The sequence below is a fragment of the Podarcis bocagei genome (genome assembly GCF_964188305.1).
Source record: "Podarcis bocagei genome assembly, chromosome: 16".
Classification (NCBI taxonomy): domain Eukaryota; kingdom Metazoa; phylum Chordata; class Lepidosauria; order Squamata; family Lacertidae; genus Podarcis; species Podarcis bocagei.
Window position 1 is genome coordinate 25,148,680 of NC_138142.1, and position 13,803 is coordinate 25,162,482.

Consider the following 13,803-nt stretch of genomic DNA (forward strand, 5'->3'; position numbering starts at 1 on the left):
TTCCGGGGGTCCGTTCTTAACCTAACACTGTTCTTAACTTGAAGCACCACTTTAGCTAATGGGGCCTCCTGCTACCGCTGTGCCACCGGAGCACGATTTCTGTTCTCATCCTGAAGCAAAGTTCTTAACCTGAAGCACTATTTCTGGGTTAGCGGAGTCTGTAACCTGAAGCGTCTGTAACCCGAGGTACCACTGTACTAGGGACTGGAAAGGGAGAGGAAGGGCACTTGAGCTCCATCAATGAGCCACCCTCCTTGGCAAACTCCTTTCAGATCTTGGTCTCTGCCATTTCTGTTCACTCAGGTCAGCTTTGTTTATAAGAGTGCAAGAAGAGCCTGCTGGATGCCTGTGGGGGGACTTTCAAGCAGGATCTGAGCACAAGAGCACACTCCCCTCCTGTGACTGTTCCCAGCAACTGGTCTTCAGAAGCATTACTGCCCCTGACTATAGAGGCAGAGCACAGCCATCATGGCTAGGAGCTGTTGAGTCACACTTAACACCACCCCACGGTTAAAGCAAATCAAGGTTTACAAGCCAACAACAAACTATGGCTCCAGATCATGTTCTGCTGGGCAGTAAACATACCACAGTTAAGCTTCTGGAGAAGGCTCAGATGATCTAACAAGCCATGGTTTAACAAACTGCAAAAGTCTCTCTTTAAAAGCAAGTGCAAGCTTCCTCTCAATACCAGGTGCTAACGAAGGATTTTAATGCTGTTACTAAATCCTACTGGGGAGTGGCTGCACACCAGCTTTTTAGAGCCTTGAGAGAACTCCTGTTTTGCAGCTATGATGCAGAGTACTTTGTCCCTGGGAAGCTTGTGTTGTTGTTGTTGTTATTGTTGTTGTTGTTGTTAATGAGCTTATCAGGTTTTCCCTGTCTTCACAGTGCTAATTCATGTACCTTCAAAACACAGGTATGGCTGCTGAAAAAGCAGGCCCAAAAGCAACTTCAGGAGAGGAGGAGTTGCTTTGGCTTATACTTCAGAGGGCAGTGATCAAAGTAAAAATAAGTGCCACTTTTATTTACAACCATCCTGGATAGCATTTTTGGAAGCACCATCATCTTGATCATTGATATTCTGCTGGACGCCGCAGTCCCGCTTACCCGGTAGTGACGGCATATTTGATGTGGTTGCTTGTGGTGTAGATGAAGACCCCGCTCTCATCCCAGGCGCCGCTCTTGACCCGGATGTTCTCATGGATGTTACAAAGCGACTCCAGCTTCCTGTTGCAAATCATGATGGCTGGAGAGGCAGAGCAGAGGAGAGATGTCATGCTCAAGAGGGCTTACTCCTAAGTAACCCCAACTGAAACAAATCTAAAGTACAGGGCCTCCCAGCCTAGGCACTACACTGCCCCAATGCCCTGTACTTTGGGGGAAGATGAGGAAGCTGCAAAATTGAGCAACCCAGAAAATGAAAATCACTGATATGAAAGCCTTGGGCCTTGATGTCAAGACACCTGTGAGGCCTCTTCTTACCGTGCTTTGCCAGGAGAGCCACGTGGGACATGTCAGCCGACCAGATGACATACTTCACCTTGGAGATCTTGACAGAGGCCAGAGTCCTGCAGGAAGGGAGCAGCCCCCCAGTCCATGAAGTCACACCAGGACACGCCACCTTCCCTTCTTCCCCATTTGCCCACTATTCGAACGCAGGAGAAGCAGCAATCAATTGGCGGGGGGTGGGGGTGGGGGTGGGGAGGTAGTACCACGGGCAGAAAAAGGCTTTAGCCTACAGACCACATGAGACTTATGCCAAATCTGCCTCAACTGGCCCACAGAAACCAGCTCTTCTCCTTTCTCTAGGGCAGTTCTCTGGGAATCCCTGGTGGCCAAGAACACCCCCAGATACCCTACAATATGCACGTTATCTGTGGTATCTTAAGGAAACCTGGCAGCTGAAAGGTGCTCACAGAAAAAATCTGCAAGTGTTGGGTAAGGATCAGCAACTGGGAGCCTCTGGGCCAAATCCGGCCAGGTGTTTCTACTCCCCCATTCAGAGAGAAGGAAATCAGAGGGTTCTACAATTACAGCCTTGGGTTTCCGTATCAAAGTGACAAAGCTGGTAAAGGTTGTTGCCCACCTGGAGTTTGTCTGATGGACTCCACCACCACCACCCCAGGTCAGAGGTCACCTGCTGCTGAAGGTTCTCACCGTTTCTGCTGCACATCAAAGAGGGTGATGGAATCAGCATCTCTCAACAGCAGGTTCCCAGTCCCGGCATAGAAAATCTCATCGCAGTTGGGAACCTGGACCTTCTTGGTGATCTCATTTTTCAGGTTCTTGATCAGAATCTGCCATTTCAGCAGGCAGGCAAGAGACCGCAAAAATCAGGGAGAGGAGGGAAGAGAGAAATCAGGCACACGATAGCGAAATCTGGATGAACAAGACTCGTCGCTGGCTCAGGACCTCACACAGAGCTGCTCAGCACCTTTGCTTGCTACTCAGTGTTGCCTTGTCCCTTCTCATTTTAATCTGCCACATAACCTGACAACGGCTTGCAGGGATAGCTCACAATCAAGAGAGTGGCAGGGGAGAGAGAGAGAAGGAAACAGAGAGCAGCCGTGCAGTGTAGTGGCTGAGACTAAGCTGCGAAGCAGAACGCTCCGTTTGAATCTCAGCTGACATGAATTGCCTCAGGGGACTTGGCCAAGCCATAAATTCTCTCAGGCTCACCATATGCAACACGGAGAATAGCGTTCCTGTCAGGGAATAACTGCACCTTCCAGAAAGAGCATTTCTGTTCCGATAGGATTTCCCAGCTTAATGGATGGGTCTCTACCACGAGTGCCCACTTGTTAGGACTTCCGCCTTGTGTTAAACGTATTTGCTCTCTTTGTGTTTTTAACTGCTTTTAATCATCTTACGTGTAAAATTATCTCGAAACAATGATTTCGAAAGTGACTAATGAATTCATTGTAATAATTATAATAAAAATAAATTCCTTTGCTTTAGTCTTCTTCTCAGAAGACTTCTCTGATTTTCCTCCTCTCTTCTTAAATCAACGTTTCTCTATCAGGATTCCATGAAACTTGTGGAAGTTCCAAGCTCAGGCAGGAGAAGCCAAGGCCCGTGGGAAGGAAAACAAGGCTGCTGCTCCCCAAAGACAGCTCACGGCTTGATGGGACAGGCAGAGCATTTCATATGAAGCTTATGCCGAATCAGACCCTCAGTCCACCTAGGTCAGTATTTTATCAACACTGACTGGCAGCAGCTCTCCAGGGTTTCAGAAAGGGAGTCCCTCCCAGCCCTCCCTGGAGATGCCACTGGGGAATGAACCTCAGACCTTCTGCATGCCAGGCAGATGTCCTGCCGCTGAGCTATGTGGTTCTCCCCACTCACCGAGTGCATCCGATCCAAGACGGCAAAGCGGTTCCGAGCTACCCACACAGCTGTCAGCCCAGAGGAGCGTTTCCCTTCAGGAGCTGGGGGTGGGGTGGAATAATAAATGACAGGCATTAAGTCATATACCGCTGGCCCTGCTCCAGCTCTGCTCCTGCGGATCAGCTGCTCTCTCCCTACCCCCCCACCTCCCGACTCCCATTTAACCTCAGGCTACATGTAAGATCCAGGCCCTCCTCCTCTCTGCCTCTGACACATACTTTTGGATTCTCAAAGTGGCCCACTGGAGGAGCCAAGCAGTTGCTGGGGGAACCGGCGCCACGACTGGCTGGCAAAGGAGGAAGCAGCCATCCCGGCTGACACGCCACTATGTCACGCTAATGAGCTATGCCTCTGCAGCCAAACAAAGCAAGCGCCGAGGGTCCTGTAGCCAACATAGGCCCCTCCTTTGCCTCTGCTTCCAGCAGCTGTTGCCTCGCACTGAAGCACAAAGCAACGAGTGTCAAGAGAAGAAGCCTCTCCGGGAGAGAACTGCACAGAGTGAGGCATCTGGGCTGCTTCAGACATGCAGGGCAGTACAAATTTTTTGCTCCATAAAACACACTTTTTTCCACCTAAAAAGTAAGGGGGAATGTGTCTGCGTCTTATGGAGAGAATGCAGGCTGTGCAGCTATTGCTGAACCCAGCAGAGCAAGAGCGAGAGTTGCGCAGCGCCTCTTGTTCTGCTGGCTTCCCAGCGAAGCGGGAGGAGGGACAGAAGGGAGCTCTTCCGTCCCTCATTCTGCTTCACTGGGAAGGCAGCACAACAAGAGGCACTGCGCAGCTCTCCCTCTTTCTGTGCTGGCTTCAGAGATAGCTGCGCCGCTTGCTCTGGCTTTTCAGGGAGGCGGGAGAAGAAACGGAGGGCAGCCTGTCAGTCCCTTCTCCCACCTCCCGGAAAAGCCAGCAAGAGCCGCTCTATCTTTAAAGAGCCGTGCTGAGTGAGCTGGCTTTTCTTGTTTTCCTCCTCTAAAAACTCTTATGGCCAGGTGCGTCTTATAGAGCGAAAAATACGGTATATAAATAAAAGTAAACTTTTTTGCATCAACAGCCATGAAGATCAGGGGTGTGGAGCTTCTGGCCCTCCAGATGTTGCTGAACTATGACTTCCATCACCTCTGAACATGGAGCATGCTGGGTGGGCTTGATGGGAACTGGAGTCCAATAATACCTGGAAGGCCTTCCCTAGTGCAGATGACAAAAAAACCCCCCAACACACTGGGAACTGCACCTTCTCAACATTATCAAGTGTAGTCGTTAAAACAGACCAGGATGTCCCAAGCTTAGATCTCTCCTCACACTGCTGTCTTTTAGGCTAGCTGCCTCAGTCTTCCTACCTCCATTGTTGTTGTTTTGTTGTTGTTTTATTTATACCTCATCCATCTCTGGGTGCCCCAGCCACTCTGGGCAGATTCCAACAAATATAAAAGCATAATAAAACACCACACCAAGTTAAAGACTTCCTGATACAGGGCTGCCTTCAGGTATCTTCTAGAAGTTGTGCAGCTCTTTATCTCCTTGACATCTGATGAGAGGGCATTCCACAGGGCGGGAGCCACTACTGAGAAGGCCCTGTGCCTGGTTCCCTGTAACTTCATTTCACTCAGTGATGGAACCCCCAGAAGACACTTGGAGCTGGACCTCAGTGTCCGGGCTGAACGATGGGGATAGAGATGCTCCTTCAGGTATACCATTCCGTCAGTTATACGGGGGATATGTATACTGGGCCCTCTCTGCATGCTTACTCTGCAAATATCTGCAAATTATCCAACAGTTCCCCACTTGATGATTTTGGTGGTAATGCACATAATCAAAAAGGGAAAGGCCACAAGAATATACCAGTACTGCCTTCATGTTTGGAAAGCACAGTAGGAAACAAATTTTCCTCTTTTTGCCATCACACAAAGTGAAAAGAAGAGCCTTAACACTCTTACTGCTATGAAAATGGTGAGGAAACGGGGCGGCCCAAATATTTGCTTGCAAGAGCTACCAACATGGCGGGATATAAGAGCGAGAAACAAAAGCGCCCCAGAGTCCTGGGTGCCAGGAGGAGCTCAGCTCACAGCAAGGCTGGAACATAACTAGCAGAGTTTCTGTGTCTCGGAACGAGGGGAGGTAACATCGCCTTTATAGCAAATGGCGCCTGGCAGCCATGAAGAGCCCATAAATCTGCTAATGTGGGAGGCGGGAGGTTGGCCTGGCTCATGCATCACTGGAACTCACTCCAGGAGCTTTTACTGCTGTGACGTCAGAGGCAGGGGAGACCCAGCTGGAACTTCAACTCCCAAGTGGAACGAGAGGCACTTGGAAGGAAGAACTTCCAGCGGCACATTTTGATGGGCAGATTACACGCCTGGTCTGGAATTGGCCAAGAGGGAGAGAACGAGCACTGGGCACTTGTACAGCTACTTTGGAAGCAGAGAGGCCTGCCTGGGACGGAGCTGCTTTGCTAGGAGATCCATCACGACAGGCAAGCCAGTGAGGCGGCCTGCTGGGCAGAGAGGCAGGATGGATAGTTTCTAATAACTGATTTATAAAAAATATATTTGCAAGCGTAAAAGCGAGGGGGACAAACATGAATTTTTCAAGTCAAAAGAACCTGCCAAGAGCATGTGGGCTCCACAGGAATGGTGGAGAAGGAACCCAGTTGTGATTTTCGGAGGGCGGGGGAAGGCGGTGGAGGCAGGGAGGAACAGATGCAAAGCTCACCATCAGGATTCTGGGAATCAGCATCCTTAGGAATGGTGTACAGGTCGTAGGTGCTGTTCTCCAGATTACTGGCTCTCTGTGGAGAGAGGAAGAATTCTACACGTCAGACCAGCTCTCTCGGGACTAGGATTTGTTTCAACTGTTTGTGCTTGTTTCTTTTGCTTGGCAATCACGCTCCAGCATTCGGCGCTAGCCTGCAGGTCAAGCCCAGGGGAAGCCCCACATAGAGCGCACTGCAGTAATCCAGATTTAGTAATCTAGAATTAGGCAAATTCAAGGAAGAGAAGATCTATCCGTTGGCATTAAGCCACAAAGGCAATAGACTACCTCTAAATCTGGAGGATCCAAATCTGCAAATACAAGCTGGGAGGGGCCAGGGGGAGGGTTGCCTCCCTGGAGTTATCTGGTTGGTTACTGTGGGAAGTAAGGATATTGGACTAGAAGGGCCCTTTTTGTCCAAGGCAAGTAGCAGGTTGCTTGGGCAGCCACCCTGTTCTTCCACTTTCTGAAAAGGTGGACATGCACATCGCCCCTGCAGGACTGAGCCCCACAAGTGGCAAGGCCTCAAAACGAGCCCCCAAACCCCTTAGCAAAGGGCGATAAAGTCACCCAACAAGGCTTGCGGAACTCCAGGTTAGCTTCAGCTTACCGTGCAGAGGAGGACGGCGTTCTCCGCAGGGTTGTAGGACATGTTGAACACAGGGAACTTGGAGCCGCTGAGAAGGAGGAAAGTAACAAATGAGGAAATCAGGGAGAACACAAATAGTAGCTGGCTCTGGCTTAAAGCAGCAGCCACTGACGCAGAAGGAAAGGACCCCCCCCCCAAAGGTCCTGGGCTGCAAGGTGCTCTGCTGGTTGTCTGCCTCCATGGTTAGGAGGTGGTAATGCTTCTGAACTACAGTAGCTGGTAACCACAGTGAGTGAGAGAGAGAGAGCCAGTGTGGTGTAGTGGTTAAGAGCGGTAGACTCGTAATCTGGTGAACCAGGTTTGATTCCCTGCTCCTCCACATGCAGCTGCTGGGTGACCTTGGGCTAGTCACACTTCTTTGAAGTCTCTCAGCCCCACTCACCTCACAGAGTGTTTGTTGTGGGGGAGGAAGGGAAAGGAGAATATTAGCCGCTTTGAGACTCCTTCGGGTAGTGATAAAGCAGGATATCAAATCCAAACTACTACTCCTCCTCCTCCTCTCGTGTTCGGGGCCTGCTTGCTGGTTTCCCAACAAAGGCAGCTGGCTGACCTCTGTGAGAACAGGATGCTGGACTCGATGGGCCACTGGCGTGATCCAGCAGGCTCTTATGGTGTTCTTGTGTACAAGCAGCGCATGCAGCCTTCTCCGCCCACAAGAAGCACAAAACAACCACCTAGCAACAGTGGTGGAAGGCATCGAGCGGAAGAGGACCTCCTCACCTTCTCAGCTGCATTACGGCAACATCTTTGGAGCTGTTGAAGTCCAGCTGTCGCAGGAAGCGGTCCTTCACGTAGTAGAGCATGTTGCCATGCACAGCGTATGCTGGTCGCTCGCGCTCCAGCTTGAAGACAATCATGCCGCCATCGTGTCCTGGAGACCGGAGAGAGAGGCAGCCGTGTTAAGACTTCTGCAGCCAACGCTACAAGCAGACTCACGGCACCTTGCTGGGGGGGGGGGGAGAGGCAAAATAGCATGCCCTCCAGGCTGAAGGGTCACAGCTCAAGGATGGAGCACCTGCCATGTACGCGAAAGGTCAGAGGTTAAATCCCTGGTGTGGAAACAGATTATACCTTATACAGTGGTACCTCGGGTTAAGAACTTAATTCGTTCCAGAGATCTGTTGTTTACCTGAAACTGTTCTTAATCTGAGGTACCACTTTAGCTAATGGGGCCTCCTGCTGCCGCCATGCAATTTCTGTTCTCATCCTGAAGTAAAGTTCTTAACCCAAGGTACTATTTCTGGGTTAGCAGAGTCTGTAACATGAAGCATCTGTAACCCGAGGTACCACTGTACCAAGCCAGACTCCAGCTCAGTATTGTCTGCAATACCTGGTAGTGGCTCTACAGAATTCTAGGCAGGAGACTGACCAAAGCCTAGCTGGAGATGCCAGGAATTGAATCCGGGGACCTTCCGCTTGCAAGGCAGACGCTCTTCCCTATGGCATCTCAAGGTGGGGCTAGAAGCCCCAGCAGCTATTGTCTCAGTGGTGGCCCTGAACCTTTGAGCTCTTCCCCATCCGAGGCAGGAATGTTAAGCTTTTGGCACCAGCTGAAAACCTGGCTATCTTGGGAGTGCCAGGATGAATGTTTATTTTATTGGTGCTTTTGGTAATTTTTGTTTTGTTTTGCAACAACAGCACAACAAAAACAAAGCAGCTGCAAGGCCCCAATCCAGATCAGGTGCCCATGCAGGTTTCCACCTGAAAATTTGCCTTGCTATTTGACCCCCCCCCCCGGAATGCTGTTTGCAGAGAGTGGAAGCTATGCGAGCAATGTGCAGTCAGAAGGGAGAGCTTTTCAACAGGAAATCCAGTACCAGGGCCCAATCGGGAATGAGAGCACGTTCCAGATCAAGGTTCCACAGCAGCTTATTCTCTCCAAAGACCAACACAGCCAGGTTAAGTGTATTCATTAGAACACTTGACTGTTTTGCAAGCAAAGGCATATTAAAGCACCTTTAAAGGAGAAGGTGCAAGATGCTTCAAAGGGCAGTTTCCAGGTATTCCTGTGTTCCTCTTTTAAACCTCTGACATTGGGTTTAAAGCATGGGAAGACCTGCAAAGCCACAAGAGGGATGCAGGTGGGTGGGTGACCCCACTCACACATCAATCATGAGATGTTATAATAATGGCATGTGACTGACAGATCATAAGCCCCACCCACCTGTCAAATTTGGCCCGTGAGGCCAAGCTTGATAAAAGATCTGGCCCCTGGAGCAAAAGATTCCCCCACCCCTGGACTGGACACTGCTAACTTGTTAGATACATGAACTGATCCTCTGCACTTCATAACATTTTGACCCCATTTTCTTTAAAATTATACTGTTATATCTGCCAACTGCAGAGACCATTTTGTGCATGCCATGACATGGGCTTGAAATCACAAAAGCAGATGCCACCATAAATCTGTTTGCCTTTTGGGTGAAGGAGATCCTTTTTTTGGCATCTAGTGAAAACTCATCATCAAATCCAAAGTGACTTCAAGAACAGATCCCATTACCTGCAGCAAAGAGGTTGAGGTTGGGGTGAGCTGCCAACACCCAAAAGCGGTCATGATCCCTGCGGAAAGTCTGGACTCCCGTGCTGGGAAGGGGAGAATGAAAAACAGAGGCAGACTAATTAACACAAAACAACTGGACTGGTTTATTCAATTGATAGCCTCAAAGCAGCTATTTTCCTAACAGAGGGGGTGGGGAACCTCTGGCCTGCGGACTAAATGTGGCCAACACCACCCAAAAGTTTACTAACACTCCTTCCTCACCTGACCCCAAGATCTGGTGGCTCTGAGTTTTGGATCCCTCCATCACACAGCGGAAGGGCCTGAGGTCAGTGGCAGAGCTTCTGCCTTGTGAGGCCCCAGGGTTTAATCCCCAATGGCATCTCCAGACAGGGCTGGGGAAAAGCTCCCTGCTTAAACTGTGGGGAGCCACTGCAGACAAAATTGATTAGATGGACTGATAGCCTGACTTTCTATAAGGCAGCTTCCTGTGTATTCCAGCCAGGCACTTGGCATTCCAGAGCGTATTCTTTTAAATAGTGCAGGGCCCAATATCCCAAGATCAGGAAGGGCAGGCAGGATGGTGCACTTACCGCTTAGACATATCCCAGACACGGATGCTCTTGTCCTCAGAGTTGCTGAGGATGAGTTCCTGGCGGGGGTGAAACACGGCGCAAGAGACGTTGTTGTAATGTCCGCGGCAGGTGTCTACCTCCCAGGCTTTCGACTCTAAGGATAAGAAGGCTGGTGATCACGAACCACTTCCTTGGCAGAGAGGTCAGGGAAATGAGACCCTCCCCTCGAGCTTGTAGAGCAACTCTACAAGGTCCTACATAGGGAATTGGCCCTGATAGTTGCCTAGAGCAGTTCTGGTGCCCAGCCTTTTCAGGTGCTAAATGTTTTTACCCTTTTAACGCATTTATACCCCACTTTTCTCCCAAGCTGGGATTCAAGGCGGCTTACAACAATTAAAAACAACATTACAAAATAAGTCATGAGCACAAATGAGTTAAAAGCTAAAATGCAGTTAATGATTAAAATGTAGAACACATTTGGAGCCAGCAATTAAAACACAGTTTGCCCCAACGTCAGCCCAGTGGTCAACAGTGCCTGCAACTTAGTTTCCAAAGGCCTTGGCCTTCTGGCAGAAGGATAACAACCAAAGGCCATCACTTCCAGGCTCTGCTTGCCTGCCTGCCTCCCAAGGAAGCTCAAGCCAGACGGACTTTTAAACTGGGCTGGCAAGGCATTCCTAAGGCTTCTGCAATCTTCTACTGCAGCTTGGCATAAGTTTGCCCGCTTTCTTCCCCTAACCTACCAGAGAAGCAATTCCTTCCGGTGCTGGGCTCATTTCTAAACAGCTATCAATGCTGGATCAGATTCCCACCCTGCAGCCAAGGTTCCTTCTCTTAAGTGCCCAGCCAGCCTAGCAGTGTATGCGGCTGGGTCCTTGCTCTTGCAACTTGACTCCATGGAGGGAGGGAGGGAGGGAGAAAGGAAGTGGACGGCGCTTACCATTCATCCGCCAGATCTTGACTTGCCGATCATCAGCCCCTGAAACTATGAGGGGCATGGTGGGGTGGAAAGCGGCCCAGTTCACACCACGGTCGTGCCCCTATGAGAAGAAGGTAACTAATCTCAGGCCGAGGCTGCCATTTTGGGAAGTGGCAACATACAGTGGCAACACGTGCCAGTCAATGGGATGTGAGGAGCAGAGTTGTTGTAGCTGCCACCCCCTGCCTGCTAATCCAAAGGGACCCACTCCATCCCTACAGTCAGAAGGGGCTAATATGGCCCTGCCTCTCTGCTCCTCCCTCAGCAAAAACTCTGCTTTACAATCTGGGCCAAGGGGAGAGGAAACAACTGCAACCGCCTCCTCCCTGGTCTTCTGCATTCACCTGAGCCCTCTCACCTCTTTACCAAGAATTCAGCCATCAAAACCATCCATCTTTCTCACTGACCACATAATGCCCTCGACTCCAATCCACAGTGAGCTCCTTATCTTCAAAGCTCTCCACGCCTCCATCCTAGGACCCTGTTATTTCACCCACCTAGAGTTTTGTTTGTCCAACTCCACCCACACTTGACCAACCCAAGATTTCTTTCTTACGGCCTCAAACTTCCCTGCCCTTTCACCCTTTCCTCCTCTTATATGTCCGGAACCACCTTCCAGAACACCCCTTTGAGGCCACCTCTCTAACTTGCTTCAAATCCTTCCTTCAAACACCCACCCTGCTTTCCCCCCAAAGCCTTTGCCATAACCTTTCAGTATCCAAATTATTAAGTCCAAGAACTGCAACGGATGTGAACTCTTCCCCCTGCCTGCTCCCTACTTCATTTCCCATCCCGCTTCTGGTACTGTTCCCCAGAGCTGAATTTTAGACCACACGCTCCTCAGGGCAGGGTGCTATGCTCTTAATACTTTGCACATGGGTGGCACCATATAAACAATGGTTTGCAATAGGCTTGATCCCTGAAGCAAGGATCTTTCTTGCAATCCAGCTCTGGAGGTTGCAGGTCTTGCTTCTCCTTGTTGCAGAATTACTCAGGGCAGGGTCCAAAGTCCCTGCCAACAGCAGTTTAAAATAGCAAATATGCAAAGGTGCCTCCCCCATGTACCCCCTGCCCAAGCCAGGAGTACCTCAAGGACGTGCTTCACCACTGCATCAGTGGTGCCAAAGAGATCTACTCCAGTGATTCCCCTAACGTCCGACTCCACGGCTCCCGGGGAGAGGTTCTTCTTCCTCAGGCCTTCACAAAAGGTGAGAGTGAAGAGAGCAGGGGCAGAACATGAGGTTAGTGAGAGGATACTCCAAAATTCAGAGACAGGCTGTTTATATAAATGGAAGACATAAACGGGTGAAATGGAACAGAGAGAAAAGGGACCACAGGTTGCTTTCATTCCCTACGAACATCTACTAGAACAATGCACAGTTGGAAGCGATTTCTACATTTCTTTGCAGTTCACTAGGGAAACTGAGACGCCTTTGCAATCAGGAAGCAAAAAATCACCAGGCTAGGAATGCTGCCGCTGCTGAGTTACCTGGTTGAAGGCCAAAGAGAAATGGGGGGAAAAGTTAATCGGTACCTTGTTGTAATGAATATAGGGGTTGCACGTGCGTAAGTTGCCACCACTCCTGGCTATGTTGCCTTGTTAAACCTTTTCTGTCTGGACAGCCCTTCACTTCGTGGCTGCCTCAGTCGCTAGCAGAATCCGTCAGTGGGCATTTCTTAAACCTTTTCCAGCATAAAAGCTGTTTGACGCCAAGTCTCCTCCTACTCTCCCTGCGCGGAAGTCTTCTGCGCAGGGAGGGTGTGGGTAGCGGAGGACCCGTGCTCTCCCCGCTGGTGTCCGGCGAGGAGTTCTGCAGCCCTCGCCGATTCCCCCATCTGCCCCCCTTTATCCCTGGTGTTGTGCTGATTTCCTTCCCCAGCTGATGAGCTGCCTCTCTCCCTGCTGGGTCCCTCTCCAGCATCACTTGGGAGCCTTCCCTTCGCCTCTGGCTCCGATGTCAGTTCCCTGACACTTGTATATTGGATCTGAAGCATTCTGGCCTCTTATTTTAAATACAGATTTGGCTGTTAAAAGCTATCAAGTTCACATAACCAGGCGGGCACTTTCAACAAGGAACCTGACACAATGGGCTGAGATCCAGGAAGGTCTAGGCTCAGACAGCAGCCTCCTTGAGTCGAGAGTGGAAGGAACCACCTGCACGCCTGATCCAGGAGATACTGGAACATCTGGGGCTTCAAGGAGGTGGCAAAGGAACTGAACAACAGATGGAAAATTTTTGGAGAAGCTACACAAATCCAGAGGGAAAGGAGGACACTCACAGAATGAACCAGCTATTTAATGCTGTGGGGGAGAGAGTGAGGTGTTTGTGTGAGAGAAAGGCAGACAGATGTACAAGAGCTGTGGGGATTAGTGTGGTCTGCAGAGCAGTTAGACAGCCTGGTCATGCGAAGGCACTGTCTGGCTCCCGGGTAGTTGGGCACGGTTAAAGGGGACTCTGAAAGCTCAGGCAAGAACTGAAGAACAAGCATCACCCTCGGAGCGTTAGACCACCCTGGACGCAGCTCACAGCACTCCCAACTCATTAGGAAGTCTAGCACCATCATGCTTCTAGAGCTTTTCCAGAACTCCCCACCATTTGCTGCCTGGAACCTCAACAAGGCTCAACCTTTTAAGAGTGCCCCCAGCAAGGAACAGTTAGGAAATTGCTGTGCAACATTAACTCTTGTTAAGCCCTCCCTTTCTGCCATCCATGTCAAGGCTCAGCTTCCACCTGGATTAAAAGGGTGCAGGGAGGAAAAAAAGGAGTTATTTCAGAAACAACCCTGACAGGTTACTGTTAGTATCAAGAGCAGGGAAACTTCAGTTACAACGCAGCTTTTCATGCTTTTTAATGTGGCAACCAGACTCCAGACCCAAACTGGCTCCTTTCACGCACTCTCTCAGCAGGAACAAGGGGGACCCTGCACTCAGTTGCCCTGGAAACCCACCCATATGGCTGAGATGATTGTC

The 13,803-nt window shown here is 50.2% G+C and overlaps 1 protein-coding gene across 1 annotated transcript in view; it reads right to left on the reverse strand.

Annotated features, from left to right (window-relative positions):
• The window catches only part of COPA (COPI coat complex subunit alpha), a 33,540-nt gene that overhangs the window by 13,708 nt on the left and 6,029 nt on the right, over positions 1-13,803 (reverse strand). The window contains exons 7-17 of the mRNA XM_081174551.1: positions 11,920-12,029; positions 10,794-10,893; positions 9,872-10,007; positions 9,282-9,364; positions 7,502-7,652; positions 6,743-6,809; positions 6,094-6,169; positions 3,346-3,428; positions 2,158-2,297; positions 1,483-1,568; positions 1,108-1,246 (exon numbers count right to left, since the gene is read on the reverse strand). Coding sequence (XP_081030677.1) covers positions 1,108-1,246; positions 1,483-1,568; positions 2,158-2,297; positions 3,346-3,428; positions 6,094-6,169; positions 6,743-6,809; positions 7,502-7,652; positions 9,282-9,364; positions 9,872-10,007; positions 10,794-10,893; positions 11,920-12,029 — 1,171 coding nt within the window. The remainder of the gene's footprint in view (positions 1-1,107; positions 1,247-1,482; positions 1,569-2,157; positions 2,298-3,345; positions 3,429-6,093; positions 6,170-6,742; positions 6,810-7,501; positions 7,653-9,281; positions 9,365-9,871; positions 10,008-10,793; positions 10,894-11,919; positions 12,030-13,803) is intronic.